This window comes from Pongo pygmaeus, chromosome 17, assembly GCF_028885625.2.
Source record: "Pongo pygmaeus isolate AG05252 chromosome 17, NHGRI_mPonPyg2-v2.0_pri, whole genome shotgun sequence".
NCBI lineage: Eukaryota > Metazoa > Chordata > Mammalia > Primates > Hominidae > Pongo > Pongo pygmaeus.
In genome coordinates, this window is record NC_072390.2 from 73,445,189 (window position 1) to 73,459,263 (window position 14,075).

Below are 14,075 nucleotides of genomic sequence, written 5' to 3' on the forward strand. Positions count from 1 at the left end.
CCCTCCAACAGACATGCCCTCAGGCGGCCTTTATCAGTGGTTCTCAATTGTGGTTCTCCTGATAGATCACCTGGGAACTTGTTAAAGGTGCAAATTTCACACACTGGGGGAGGGGAGCAATCTGGGTTTTAACAAGCCCTCCAGGTGATTCTGATGCCACATGCTGAAGCCACTTGGCCACAACCATAGCATCAATGCCTACCTGGGGGACACTGGCCTTAATTGCAAAGGACCCTCGAGGACACAGGAACTGGATACCTGGTCTACAAGCCCAAACTTTAACAATGATGGACAGCAACAGAGCCTCACCTCTTCCTTCTCTTTTGCAAGATGGCTTTTTTGGGTCTTGTTTCTCTTCTGTGTGTGATAATGATGTTTCCAGTTTGGGCATCTTTTTAAGAAAGGCTAAGTTCTTTCTGGCATTTTCCTTTTCTTCCAGTTTCAGCCTCAGGGCTGCCACCCTGGACAAAATTTTCTTCTTTACTCCCTCTGCTAAATGTCCACTGCCTGGGGCTTCTGGCTTCCTCTTGACCTCCTCTGACCCCGTCACTGCTGTGAGGGCCCCTGGCGATTTGCCTGCTCGGGCTTCCAGGGACTTCTCTCTCTCCCTGGACTTTTTCACACAGCCCAGGGTGCCCTTTTGACATGGATCCTGCAGTAACTTAGGGGCTTTCTCTAACTCACGTTCTTCTGAAATAAATGCCAAGGTCTTTGCTGAGGAGCTAGATGAGCTTGGGGGTTTGGTTTCCCCAATTTGAAGCACCTCTATTTTAGGTTCCTCCATTTTGTGGCTTATCAAAAAGTCTGTGACATTTCCTTCAGGAGATGAAGTATAAGGGAACCTGGTAAGATCAGGAAAAGAGGGCAAAGGTTTCCCACGCTCATTCTCAATAGTTCCCCTTTTCTGTGAAACAGGAAACACATACTGACAGTTTCTGGGCTCAATTATGTCATTTTCAGGGACGTCATGAATTTGGCCTGTGGAGTTGTGCGTGTCAACCCCAAGAGAAGCATGAGTCATTATTGGAAGACAGCTAGAAAGAGGTGAAGTGGAGGAAATCAATTCTGCTTTGTCCTTTTTGCTTTGCTCAGCCTCCCCTAAGCTCCCATCACTGCTTTCTTGTATTTGGCCTATGCTACATCCACTTGGAATTCTTTCACCACCTTCGCTGGGTTGCAGGACTTGCCAAATGGCAGTTTTTGCCTCATCAGGTTGAATTTGTCCAGCCTCCTGCTTCATACTGCCTTCTTGGCTTCTGCTGATTCTATTTTCACTCAGAATGGTTCCCTGGAGACATGGAACTTGCAAAATGGCCGGCTGGATTTCCGCCTCGTGGCCCATGTTTCTGTCATTTGATTGACCCCCTTCTCTGGCGCCCTTTGGTGTGGTTTCAGAGGGCTCTGGTTTTCCAGCCCTGGTGTACTCTATCACACTTGTCTCATCAATGGGATCTACAGAGGACTCTAGGATTTTAGGGCAGGTCAGAAACTTTTTAAAGAAGGCAGTGTGATCCATCTTGAGTTGTTTTTCCTCCTGGTCTTGACTCACATTGTTAACATTTTCCTTCCCTCCAGTTTCAGAAGCCGCTGACAGAGAATCTGTGACACATAACTCCTTTTCATCTACAGGGTCCACGGATGACTCCAGGAGTCTGGGTTGGCTGAAACCCCGGGAAGAAAGACTTCTCCAGTGTGCACTGATGGTGGGCTCTTCGCCTTTATGGCTTTCTCTGTTATCAGCAAGGGCTGAGTCAGCATCCTCTGGACTGTGAGCCGATGCTACTATTTCAGAGGGGGCCAATTCAGGCACAACAGCACCTGCTTTTAGACTCTCAGGTACAGCCCAGACCTTGCCAGGAATTACGGGACCACCGTCTGATGCCTTGCTCTCAGAATTTGTCAGTTGTCTTGGTGGCCAGATTTCAGAAGCGGAAGCCTCTAGAGTTATAATCTTCAGCTTGTTGCCTGCCTCCCAATTTCCAGGTCTATATTCTTTAGACTCTTCCAAAAGGATATCAGAGAGAGATGGAACGTTGCTCAGAGCCTGACTGTCTTCTTCCCCAGCAGTTTCAGCCACTATGGAGACCCTCGTCCCCCAACCTGAGCGCTGCCCTGCTCCTTCCCTAGAGCTTGCTGGTGAGTGGGCCGTGGGCACCAAGTTTCTTTCCTCTTGTGCAGCAGATGTCGTAGGCAAACTTTGTTGGAAATCAGGTGCAGAAAGAGAACCCTGCTGGGACAGGCTCTGCTGCTGGAGCCCCTGCGTTGTTTCACTTCCTCTTTCTTGGAAATTCTCTTCATAGCTCCTAAAGTCTGCTCTGTCCACAGTCTGGCTCTTATCTCCAGACAGGTTATCAACCTGAAGAGGGGAATTACTGCAGAAACCCTCTCCCTCTGGGAGCTGCAGGACATGGTGTGGGACTCCTGGCACACTGGGTGCCCTGCAAAGTAGCTCTTTTGTAGATTTGGTGGTAGCACCACTTAAAATATGACCCAACTGCACTTGGGAAGGAAATTGGGAAACCTTTTCATGGGATGCACGAGGGAACCTCTCCTCAGTGCCACCTGCATGCTTGTCCTCAGGAATTGACACAGCAAGGTATTTGGCTGGGTGGACTTTGGTGGCAATGGTAACAGTTGATGTGTCCTCAGTCTCCCTGGTCACTTGAAAGCACTCATTATTAACAGTTAATGTGGTTGGCTTCTCCCAAGGAAAACTCACGATTGAATTATAACTGGCTGGTGTGGCTGTGGTGTCTGCGGCACTAGGACTGGGGCTCTTGTCACCTCCTTCTTTAAATTGCAGTAAAGGATTGTTCTCAGAAGAAAGGAGCTGTGTTTCCTCAAGCCGTCCTGAGTTGCTGGGGCTTGGCTGCTCCTGGCCAACATGTACTGTGGAGGCCAGTGGGTAGGTGGAATTCTCCACCTTGGCTAGATTTTCTCCTGTGGCACCTTCACTAGCTGTGTGTGAAATGTTCAAGGTGAAAGTACTGATAAAAAGAGGGGACACGACTGAGTTGCCGTCCTTGCTGCTTTTGCACGTAGACACTGAAGTCTCAGACACTTGTGTCTGAAAAAAGACTTCCAGTGTCTTGTCATTAGTAGACCATAAATCAGACACTTTGCTTTGACTTTCTGCCAGTTCCAAATCTACAGAGCAAATTTCTTGAGGCAAATATTTGTCAACTGGTGCCCCAACAAGAGACTCTATGGTATCAAAACATGTTCCTTGGTCATCAGCCTCAAAACACTCCATTGCACATACTGCTTCTCTGTCCCTTGGCTCATCACACACATTTTCCAGGGTAAGGGCAGTATCTGTGGGTTCAGGGGAAGCAACAGAGACAGCCACAGGCTCCCTGAAGTCAGCACGAGCATCCTTGGGGAGATGCCTTGAGAACACACCTGGGGACATATTCTCATCATTGGCTTCTGAGATGCTCAGCTCATATTTTAGGTCTTCCCTGAAATTGTCAGGTATGTTGCCATCTCTGTCTTGTTTTTCTTCCTGCTGTGGACCACAGGTACAGGGTTTGACCTCCAAGTGTTGAGCTAATGATGCATTTTCCTTGTGGACCCCTCCTAAGTTTGAGAAGGAAATTGTTGTGGTCCCAGTGAATGGGGACTCCTCCCCAGCAGGCTCTGAGGAAGCTGGCAGCTGGCTGCAAGAGATTGTCTCTCTGACTGTTTCCTGAATTTGTACCTAGGAAGATGAAAAGTGATATTAATAGAATTGTTCATGGGAGAGCCCACAATAGGGCATAACTGCAATCCCGAGAGTGTTAATCCTCAATGACTGTAATAATGGACAAGAATGATTGAAATCTAAACATTAATCCCCCAACTCCCTCTAGCTGTTAGAGATTTCCTAGAAAACTGCAAATTTAAGCAACTCTGTGTTCCAGGGAGCCCTTTGTCAAATTCATCATTATAAGCAAAAAGCCTCCTGACAACCATCATTTATTTAATGATTTTTTTCTCTCTTAGGAAATAGATGGAAATAAATTGAATGTTAACTGTTTTGATCAAGTAAGTCACAACAAGAGCTGTGTGCATCTTTCCAGAAAGATGAATCTCACATGATCATAATAAATGAAATAAACAGTACTTGCAAAATAGTAATAAGCAATCTTTGTCCCCAAAATATAACAGCTTGCTGGTTAATAATTGCTCTGGTTTTCCCCCTCCAAACCTCATGTTGAAATTTGATCCTCAGGGTTGAAGGTGGGGCCTAATGGGGAGTGTTTGGGTTATGGGGGTGGATCTCCTACGAATAGATTTATGCCATCCCTCAGGGGTGGGGGAGAATGAGTGAATTCTTAATCTGTTACTTCCTGGTTGTTAAAAAGAGTCTGGCACCATCCCCATCCCCACCCCCACCCTGCTTCCTCTCTGTCCATGCAATCTCTGAAAATGCCAGCTCCCCTCTGCCTCCCATCGTGAGTTGGAAGCAGACTGAGGCCCTCACCAGATGCAGGTGCCTAATGTTGAACTTTCTAGCCACCAGAATCATGAGCCAAATAGGCCTCATTTCTTGATAAACTACCCAATCTCAGGGATTCTGTTATAGCAACATGAAGTGCACTAAGATAATAATGTTACTAAAAAACAGAGAGAAGGCTGCCTTTGAACCCACCTCTAATGAATAAATGGACTTATGATTGGCCACCAGCACTGCCAATCATTTCTTTCCTAGAGAAGCTTATAAACATCCCAGAATGTATCCCAGACTTTAAAATAGATGCCCAGTGGCAGGCAGACCACCTCTACAGGAAATAGAAGATTCAGAACTGCTTAGGTTTTTGAGAAAAGGGGAGAGCGGGAGGGAGGGAGGAAGAGAGGAAGGCAGAGAAAAAGAAACCTCACATTCTGAGGATTGAGCTTTCCATGGTACTATATGAATGTTCTGTGGTATTGCATATTGTTCAAGGAAGCAGCAAACTCTTTGACTAAATCCTTGTCTCATGAAACTTTTAGCTCATTGATTACTTCAAAACAAAGAAAACTTACGTCCAGCCAAGGAGAAGAAAATTACTTCTAATTTCTGAAGCAACTCAGTCTTTGCTCCCAGGACTTCTGCCTTGGACAGCCCCATTCAGATGTGCAGGGAATAGATGATTGGCCTTGGCGGGATGGGGTTCAGGGGTGGGGATGAAGTCTGTCTCCCAGCGTATGACAAAACAGAGCTGAAATGTTCATGTGCATATTATGGCTCCAATGTCATGAGACTGATTCTCATAAATCATACGTGACAATCAGTCTTACTACCTTGTGGTCAATCCCTGTACGTACTGCCCGTGGGAAACAGGACAACAGCATAACCACACCTCTTTCCACACTTGCCCCAGGCTGCTTACAGCCTGTCAGTCATGCATCTCTCATTTTCTCTTTTAAAGCTACTTTGAGGTTCGTTTAACTCGTATTTGATGGGCATAAAAATGCTAACTAAACAAGAAAGAAATTTAATATAAACTCCATGAGGGCTAGGACTACTTAATCTTTCAACAAATATTTAGTGAATGCCTCCAAAGTACTAGGGAGTATTTTAGATAATGGGGATACAAGACAGGCAAATGCTCATCTACAAGGAGCTCCCATTCTATGTTCTAGTGAAGGCCTGTTATAGCGATTAGCATGCAGTAGGTGCTTACTAAGTGTTTGTTGCGAGAACGAATAAATGAATGAACCATGTACCAGTTGAGACAGCTGTAGCCAACTTCACCCATTAAAGCTCTACACTTGAAACGGTTTGAACTTTCATCTGCTCCTGACTTTGCAATAACCCCGTTTTAAAGGAGACTTTGAACCATAAGCACTACTGGTTATCCTGGTGTTCCCGGAAAGAAAAGTATATTTATTCCCTTTCTATATCCCTTTTTCTTCCTTATTAAAAAGGAGAAATATCATTTCTGGGAAATAAGGGATAAGGTTTTTTTTTTAAAAGAGTTTGATGTGCATATGGTTTCCTCTCTATACCTCAATATCTGTAACACATGTAGAGAGTATTTTTCTCGTTTGGTATTTTGGTTCAGCCTTTTAAGAATATGCTATAGCACAAACAGACTGAGTCATTAAGCACAGAAAACATAGGGAAATTCCTGGTCATTATGTGAAATGTATATAGACTGCCCAATCAAAAACACCACCACCCCTCTCTCTGGCCTTTCTATCCTGCCTGAATTTCCACTACCTATGTCAGTCCCTTATTTTAAGGTCCTGGTATTATCACAGTATCATCAGTGTCAACAGACATTTATGGAGTAGCTGTCATGTGCAGAATTCTCTGTCAGGCACTGGGCAATTTTTTCCAAAGGGCTTCAGTCAAAAAGTTACTATGATATTTACTGCGATGGTACCTTTATTCTTCCATGATTGATTACTATTACATCAGCAAAGTAATAAGCGGGTACCTAGAAGAGACTGACATCTGAAGAGAATTAAACACAGGACAAGTAAGTTTTGATTAGGATGAGTTTCGTCACTGGAATAGATCATCATAGTATCATGCCGTGATGTACAAAATAATCATGTTCCATTAAGATTTATTTGCACCTTTCCTCTTGTAATAGTCAGTTCTCGTACTGCTATAAATACCTGAGGCTGGGTAATTTATAAATAAAAGAGGTTTAATTGGCTTACGGTTCCACAGGCTGTACAGGAAGTATGGTGGCAACTGCTTCTGGAGAGGCCTCAGGGAACTTTTACTCATGGCAGATGGCAAAGCCGGAGGCTGCATCTTACCCGACAGGAGCAGGACCAAGAGAGAGCGAGGGGGAGGTGCCGCACACTTTTAAACAACCAGATCTCACAAGAACTCACTCATTGTCGCGAGAACAGTACCAGGAGATGGTGCTAAACCATTCATGAGGAACCACCTACATCATCCAATCACCCCTCACTGGGCCCCACCTCCAACGTTGGGGATTACATCTCAATGTGAGATTTGGTAGAGACACAGATCCAAACCATATCGCCCCTCTTACTTTTAATTAAAATTCTACTTCAAAATACCCTAGTGAATCTCCACATGTAAAAAAATTGGTTGAATCCTTGACCATGTAAATTCATACATTTGACACACATTTAGTGACCTTCTACTTTATACCAGGCACTGTTCTAGGCAGCTGGGAAACATCAATGAACATAACGAAGATTGCTGGCCTGTGGAAGTTATGCCGAAGCAACAACCCGTACAACTGGCCCGCTGCTGATAAGCAATTCCATAAATTTGATTTTAAGCAATGGGGTTTTTTTTGAAATGAAGCCTTTAACAGCCCAGTTCATATTTGTACTTGCTTACGGCATCAGTTTCAAGAGCAGGCTCCTCGGTTCTCATCCAGAGGCCAGCTCACAGAGAAAGGGAAACCACAGACTCACACCTTCCCAGTGAGTCAGACCTTTCTTTTAGGAGGAGATTTCTTAGTTAAGTCATTACAAAAGAATGCTAGCAAATGATTCTTCTGCTGTGCACCTACTGTCAGCGTAGAATGAGTGCTGAAACTTAGAGTGAGTGCTGAAACAATTTCCTTATGTAGGGAAATTGTACTCGTTCAAGTGAAAAAAGGAGTGTTTGGGGATCTAGGAGCAAGCCCATCATAGTGTGTGGTGCGTGGACTTGGAGGACTAGCGACCAGCGTTTGTAGCCCAGCTTAATTGGATATAGCATGCATGACCACGGGTAACCTCTTTAGCTTCTCTGACCCTCTGTCTCCTCCTCTAAGACTAACCACATGCATGTCTGCACCATCTTGTCAAGTGCCTGACATATTGCCTGGTGCCCAGAAGGCACTCACTCACTGATACTAATTTTCCTTCGTCTCTGTGAAAAAACAGCAGTAGCTCAGGAAAAGAGGAAGTTGGGGAGCTCTGACAGGCAGAGCCTTGAGCTATGAACTTTATGAGGGTTTTCTCATCTGATCCATAAAATAAATCTGAGAAAAAGTTGTTATCATCTCTTCTTTACTGATGAGATGAATAGCCTAGGTCCAATCATAGAAACCACACAGTAGGTTATATAAGAGAAGTTCAATATAAAGAATTGTTGACTGTGATAGAAGAGTGCTATAAGGTATAAGGAAACTGTCTATAGTACTCTAGGTAAGGGAAAGTACCAAGGAAGGACAAGCTTGGAAGAGGTTTAGACCTACTTGGAGAAGGTGTGGCTAGGCCACCAGATAGCACAGAAGTTCACTGGTGAATCCAGACCAGAGCTGGCCTGGAATTGCTGAGAAAAGCAATAGACCTCCCTTCCAACTGCAGGCCGGGAGTAGGTGGTCAGCATGCAGTGGCGTGGGTGTACAGGGGAGTCTGGGTGTGGGTGGTCACAGGGGCTGAAGCCTTCAGAGCTTGTGGGCTACATGTGGTGTGGGTCAGGAGTTTGCAGAGTGCTAGTTTGAATGTCCACTCAAAACTCATATTGAAACTTAATCCCCAGTGTGGCAATACTGATGGGTGGGGCCTTTAAGAGACGATTGAATCATGGGAGCTCTGCCCTCATGGAGGGATTAATCCATTCATGGATTAGTGAATTAATGGGCTAAAGGATTGATATGTTATCAAGGGAGGGGACCTGGTGGCTTCATAAGAGGAGGAACAGAGACGTGAGGTGGCATAGAGCATGCTTAGCCCCCTCGCCATGTGATGCCCTGCTCTGCCTCAGGACTGTGCAGAGAGTCCCCAGCAGCAATAAGGCCTGCACAAGATGCAGGCCCTCTACCTGGGACTTCCAAGTCTCCAGAGCTGTAAGAAATACATTTCTTTTCTTTATAAATTTCCCAGTTTCAGGTATTTTATTACAAGCAAAGAAAATGGACTAAGACACAGAGGGAACAAGTGCTCTGTGCACCAGGCCTTGGGCGGCTATGTGTAGACCACACAGGAGCTTGTGGAGGCAGTCTGTGCGTTGATACAGGCAGGAAGCTTTAAGAGCTGGGGGCCATGCGGGGCTCTGGTTTCCAAAGAGAGAGGGCAGCAGAAAGGGTATCACTACACTAAGGCTACAAGGTTGCAGATGACCACGTTCTGGGGCCCATGGCTGAGGCAGGATGACCACAGGCTCTCCAACTCCACTAATGCTGAAATGACAGGAATTCTGTTCCTCCTGCAGTGTCCTTCCAGTGCCTTCTGCTGAGAAAGCATAATACTGTGCTTACTTTAAAGAAGAATAATGGAATTTCGTTAGTACAGGGCACATATTAAAGGGTGAATTCAGAGCTGAGAGGCATGAATTAAAAACCGACACATGAGGTCAATGATGTTTGGGGATGAGAAGTCTCCCCAGGGTCCCACAGTCAAAGGCAGAGCCAGGATTTAAAGCCAAGTCTGTGAGGCTACAGAGCCCTTTCCAACCCAGCATTTCTAATCGGGTAAGTTGGAACAAACCCCACCTCACCAAGGGCTGGGAACTCCCCCTAATTTAAATCCAGAAATTCTGAGCTCCTGAAACACTTTGGATATGAAGCTGCAAATGTCCTTCTTAGGTGCAACATGGCCATCTATCAATTTCTCTACTTCCCTACAAGGTCTAAGGGCAGGGACTCAGTTATTCATTTCTGAGTCTCCAAAGCCTAGCACATAGGGACTCAAATAATTTTGCTGAATGAATAAGCAGATGAATGAATACAGGAGGGGAAAGGGTAAACCAAATTTAGTAATGTTTCCAAGCCTCTTTTTGAAAGCAGCATTAAGCTTGGAAACTTAATGCTTGAATAGCATTTTTCAATTGAAACCCCATTCAACATGCCTCCAATTCCACAAACATATTATTTTAACTTATTGGCCTTTCCAAAAGTTCTGCGTCCTAGGAATGTCTGCCATGGATTTAATGGAAAGGTGTGTTTCCTCTTTGTGCACCCCAGGATGTTCAAGGTTATGCTTTTCATCATTAATGAATGTCTTTCATGCCAGCCAAGTGCATGACACTAATTTGAGTCACTAACAATAGAAGGTTGTATGAGATAAGATCCCTCTCCTCGAATAGCTTATAATCCAGTTGAAGAGACAAGATGTACATGGAAAAGATAGATAACAATTCTTGACAAGTTATGCTAATAGCCAAGTGGATGAAACTTAACTAACAACACTGCTCCAGGACAGAGTGTGGAAGGTCACCACTGTATCATCCTCTTCCATTTCAATGATAAAATTCCTGCAGTGCAAAAATCAGAGGTTGTACTCTTATGTCATATGTATCAATTCTAAGATACTTCTTGAACATTTCCGTGCAGTCTAAGGGACTTCTCTACTGATTGGAATGGGCAGATGTGGTAGATACCGTTGGCTGACTAATTCAACAGTATCCCCAATCCCCTTGTCTCTTGCTACCTCCAACTAAGAAGGCTGGAAAACCACACACTCTCCCAGCCTCTTACATAGCTAGATGGGGCAAAGGAGTCAGTCTGCCTAATGAGATGTTTAAGGAATCCCACCAACGGACTTCTGGGGAAGCTTTGCTTTCCTTGTGTAAGGTACAGACATGGTGGGTACCTTGCCTATCCCCTCCTTCTTCCTTCAATCAGGATGTAATGCCTGATGCTGCAGCTCTCATCTTCCAGTCCTGGGGCATGAAAATGAAAAGCCAGCACACTATGACTAGTGCAGCAGAAAGAGAGAAGGAAGTTGGAGATTTGCAGTCATCGTCGAGCTACTGGAATGACACACAGACTTTCACTAGCCCCAGACTTCTTGTGAACTACAAAAAAAAAAAAAAAACCATTAGCTAGCTGACTATCTGTTAACTGCAGCTTCTCAGCAGCCTAATGGATAGAAGAGAAAAATATATGGCTGAGGGAAGAAGGGGAAGCCAGGTGAGGGTCACCTTGGAACACTCTGGAGGCTCTGGGCAGCTCCTGGTAGGGATTAGCTGGAAGGACAGTGTCCCGTAGAGCAAGGGGTGTGGTCCCTGGAAGGGAGCTCAAGGTGCTGGTCAAAATGCCAAGGGATCAAAGGGCCTGAGGCAAGGTGAACTTGAAGTAGAGTGGGGGAGGGAGAATGAGAAATATGAGAAGATTGATTGTCAAAGAAAAGAGGCCACAGTTCTAAAGCCAATCAGAAGCCCCGGGGCCAGGAGGGCCAAGCCACTCAGTCCCTAGCTTCAACTGGTCAGTCTTCCATGTGCCAACATGCCCTACCGTGCATAATTTTCATTCTCCAACTTCTTTTTTTTTTTTTTTTCAATGTTCTTTTAGTGTTCTTTCCTTCTTATCTGGATGAGGTAGGTAGAAATAGCACTGTGTCCTTCAACAGTTGTCTACACATCATCAATTTTCCCCTGTGGTTCCAGGAAACTTTAAATGAGACCTTCCCCTCTCTCCAGCCATTCTGGGCTGCTGTAGCCTCCCCCACGGATAACCTTTCCTAAATATCTGCTGAGCTGTCACAACAGGCAGAGCGTCATTCGGCCGTTTGTCATTCGATAGATCAAATCCATACCACCTGGGACTGCAAAACTGAAAATAGATAGCCCGGTCCCCAGCCAAAGAAAGCTTAAAGGCAAGCTAGAATATTTCAGGAACTTGAGTTTATTTTTAGGAGTTGCCTGATTGCCCAGAAAGAAGCTTCTCTTGAAGGCTTTGAATGTTAGAATAACACGTAATAGACTGGAGGACTGTAACTTCCTTGATATTCATCTAAAACCTCCAGTCCTGAAACAGATCCTAAACGCCCCTGCATCTGACCAGCTCTTCTTCATTCCATTCCCTCCTAAGGGACAAGAAATCCTCAGCCAACTGGTGTTACAATGCTGTCTTCATTTCTTGGGAGTCATAGAGTTTGTAAAATACTGATTTGATCTTTTGCTGGGAGAGGCCTGGGTTTCCATGGCTCACACCCTTCCTAGGAGCTCTGTGCATTCAGTGGGAGTCTTTGCCTGGTGACATGGTACGAGTGGAAGGGCACTAGAGCGTGAGCCATGAGCATATGAATTTATTGTACATCTCAGGTGAGGTGAGCTAAGTAGTAACGCTACCATTAATAGTAATAATTGCTAATCCCTACAGCCTTTTTAATACATGGCAGGCACTGTTCTAACTGCTTTACTTACATTAATGCAGTTAATGTTGGTAAAATGGCATAGAAATTTATGACTTGAGGATTTTGGGTTGTACATTGCAAACGAAGGGATATACCAACTATTCCAACACAGGCGGGGACCATGTAATGGCAAACTCATGTGAAATGGGTCACAAAAACAGCTGTCTTCTTTTCCTGCATGCATCTGTGTTTTCCTGCATAGATGATGGGAGATTTCTGGAAAATGAGAGAGACAGAGTGAGCCATAATTTCCATAAAGTGCAACTGTACGCAAACATAAGAAAAGATGGTGCTGTGAAGGCCCATGATTTCTCTCGAATTCCACTAGGCATTTCTGAATAATCTCTGGGGGGTTTTTTGGTTTTGTTTTGTCTTTTTGCTTTTTTATTTGCTGTGTCTTAAAAAGACACAGGAGGTGAGAGAAAAATGGAGTAGGGTGATGGAAAGATGATTGAGTCTCAGAAAACTGGGGTCTGGTCCTGGATCTGCTACTATACAGGAAGTGGCTGTAGAGAAGTCACCAGGTCTCTCGGAGTCTTTCTTCCACAGTGAAGTAAGAGTTAGATAACACCTCTTGCTTCCCAACAGCTTTGGTGTTCTGTGACCTGCTGCCAAGTAAATGGGGCTTAAGCTTCACCCTCATTTGCAATCAGATTTTTCTTGGACTCCTAAGTCTTCTAGATCTAATCTTCCCTATTAACAATGAGAATTGTTAGGGAAAAGGATACAGCATGTCACCATGTCACCATAGGTAGACCGATCCAAGAATGAGCCAGTGGGACCCCAGAGACGGGCAGGGAAGAGACAGTGGGCTGGAGAATGGCTCACCATGAACATGCACTCTCTGGATTCCAAGTTCCTCTGCTTCCCTGGTCTCTTTGCTTCTCCCTCCTCTAGGCATTAAGTGCCTTGTGTCTTTGGTAGACTGCACTGTGTTGGCATATAGACCCTATGGTTCATCCTGCAGCGTCCTAGAGGCTCACAGACCTAGTCCAAGCCAATGAAAATCATCACAGCCACACAATGCAACACCAGTGGCCTAAGCCTCCAACTTGTTAGCCCTTTGTAAGATACAGGCTGCTTTGAAGAGCAAGAAAAGTTATGGCTTCTCCCCAGAAAGTCTTGTTTTACCCACACAATGTTGCACACAATTTCAGGGGGGTTTCTGACCACCTTGGGCCTATGGATATCCTGTTAAGGGCTCATTGAGCCTCAGAATGAATCCCTGCTGTAGACCATGAGCCTGGGGTGAGTGGGATGGTATTGTTTACGTCCCACAAACTGAAACTTTCCTGCAGATTTCAGACAAAATGATAAGGGGAAAAAATTAATTCTTAGTCAGGTTCTAGGAGAGTATTTTCAAATCAATATCTCTCTTTATAGTTTTTAGAATTTGTGAGTAAAAGCAAAACTAAGGTAGTAGCAATTACCACACTGCAATGACAATAATACATTACATAAAGCAAGTTCTTGTAAACTTTAGAAGCAGGAAATACTTGTCACGATTACTACACTAGTACTTTGCCTATTCAGTGTGGGCTTCAAAGTGTACAGCAGTGATGGTATTCGGCTATTGGAAAATCTGAATATAAACATAAATATTAAGCCAGTCACCTGCCTCAGATGCTCATACCAAAAAATGGCGAGAAAATGCAGGTTTGGGGATTGATGATTCTTTATATCCTATATCTCTTCTCTAGTAAGTCAGCAGGATAGTGATAGGACCTCCGGTTTGGTTTCTTGTGGGTTTTTTTTGAGATGGAGTCTCACTATGTTACCCATATCGCAGTGGTGCGATCTCAGCTTATAGCAACATTTGCCACCCAGGTTCAAGTGATTCTCCTGCCTCAGCCTCCCAAGTAGCTGGACTTACAGGCGAGTGCCACCATGGCCAGCTAATTTTTGTATTTTTAGTAGAGATGGGGTTTTGCCCTGTTAGCCAGGCTGGTCTCGAACTCCTGACCTCAAGTAATCCACCCACCTCAGCCTCCCAAAGTGCTGGGATTACAGGCGTGAGTCACTGCACCAAGCCAGGCTTCGTTTCTTGA

At 44.8% G+C, this 14,075-nt stretch overlaps 1 protein-coding gene across 5 annotated transcripts in view; it reads right to left on the bottom strand.

Annotated features, from left to right (window-relative positions):
- Positions 1-14,075, bottom strand: part of ALPK2 (alpha kinase 2) — a 157,773-nt gene that overhangs the window by 62,863 nt on the left and 80,835 nt on the right. For all 5 annotated transcript variants that reach the window (XM_054461175.2, XM_054461173.2, XM_054461174.2 and 2 more), the window contains one exon: positions 310-3,700. In XM_054461175.2, coding sequence (XP_054317150.2) covers positions 310-3,700 — 3,391 coding nt within the window. The remainder of the gene's footprint in view (positions 1-309; positions 3,701-14,075) is intronic.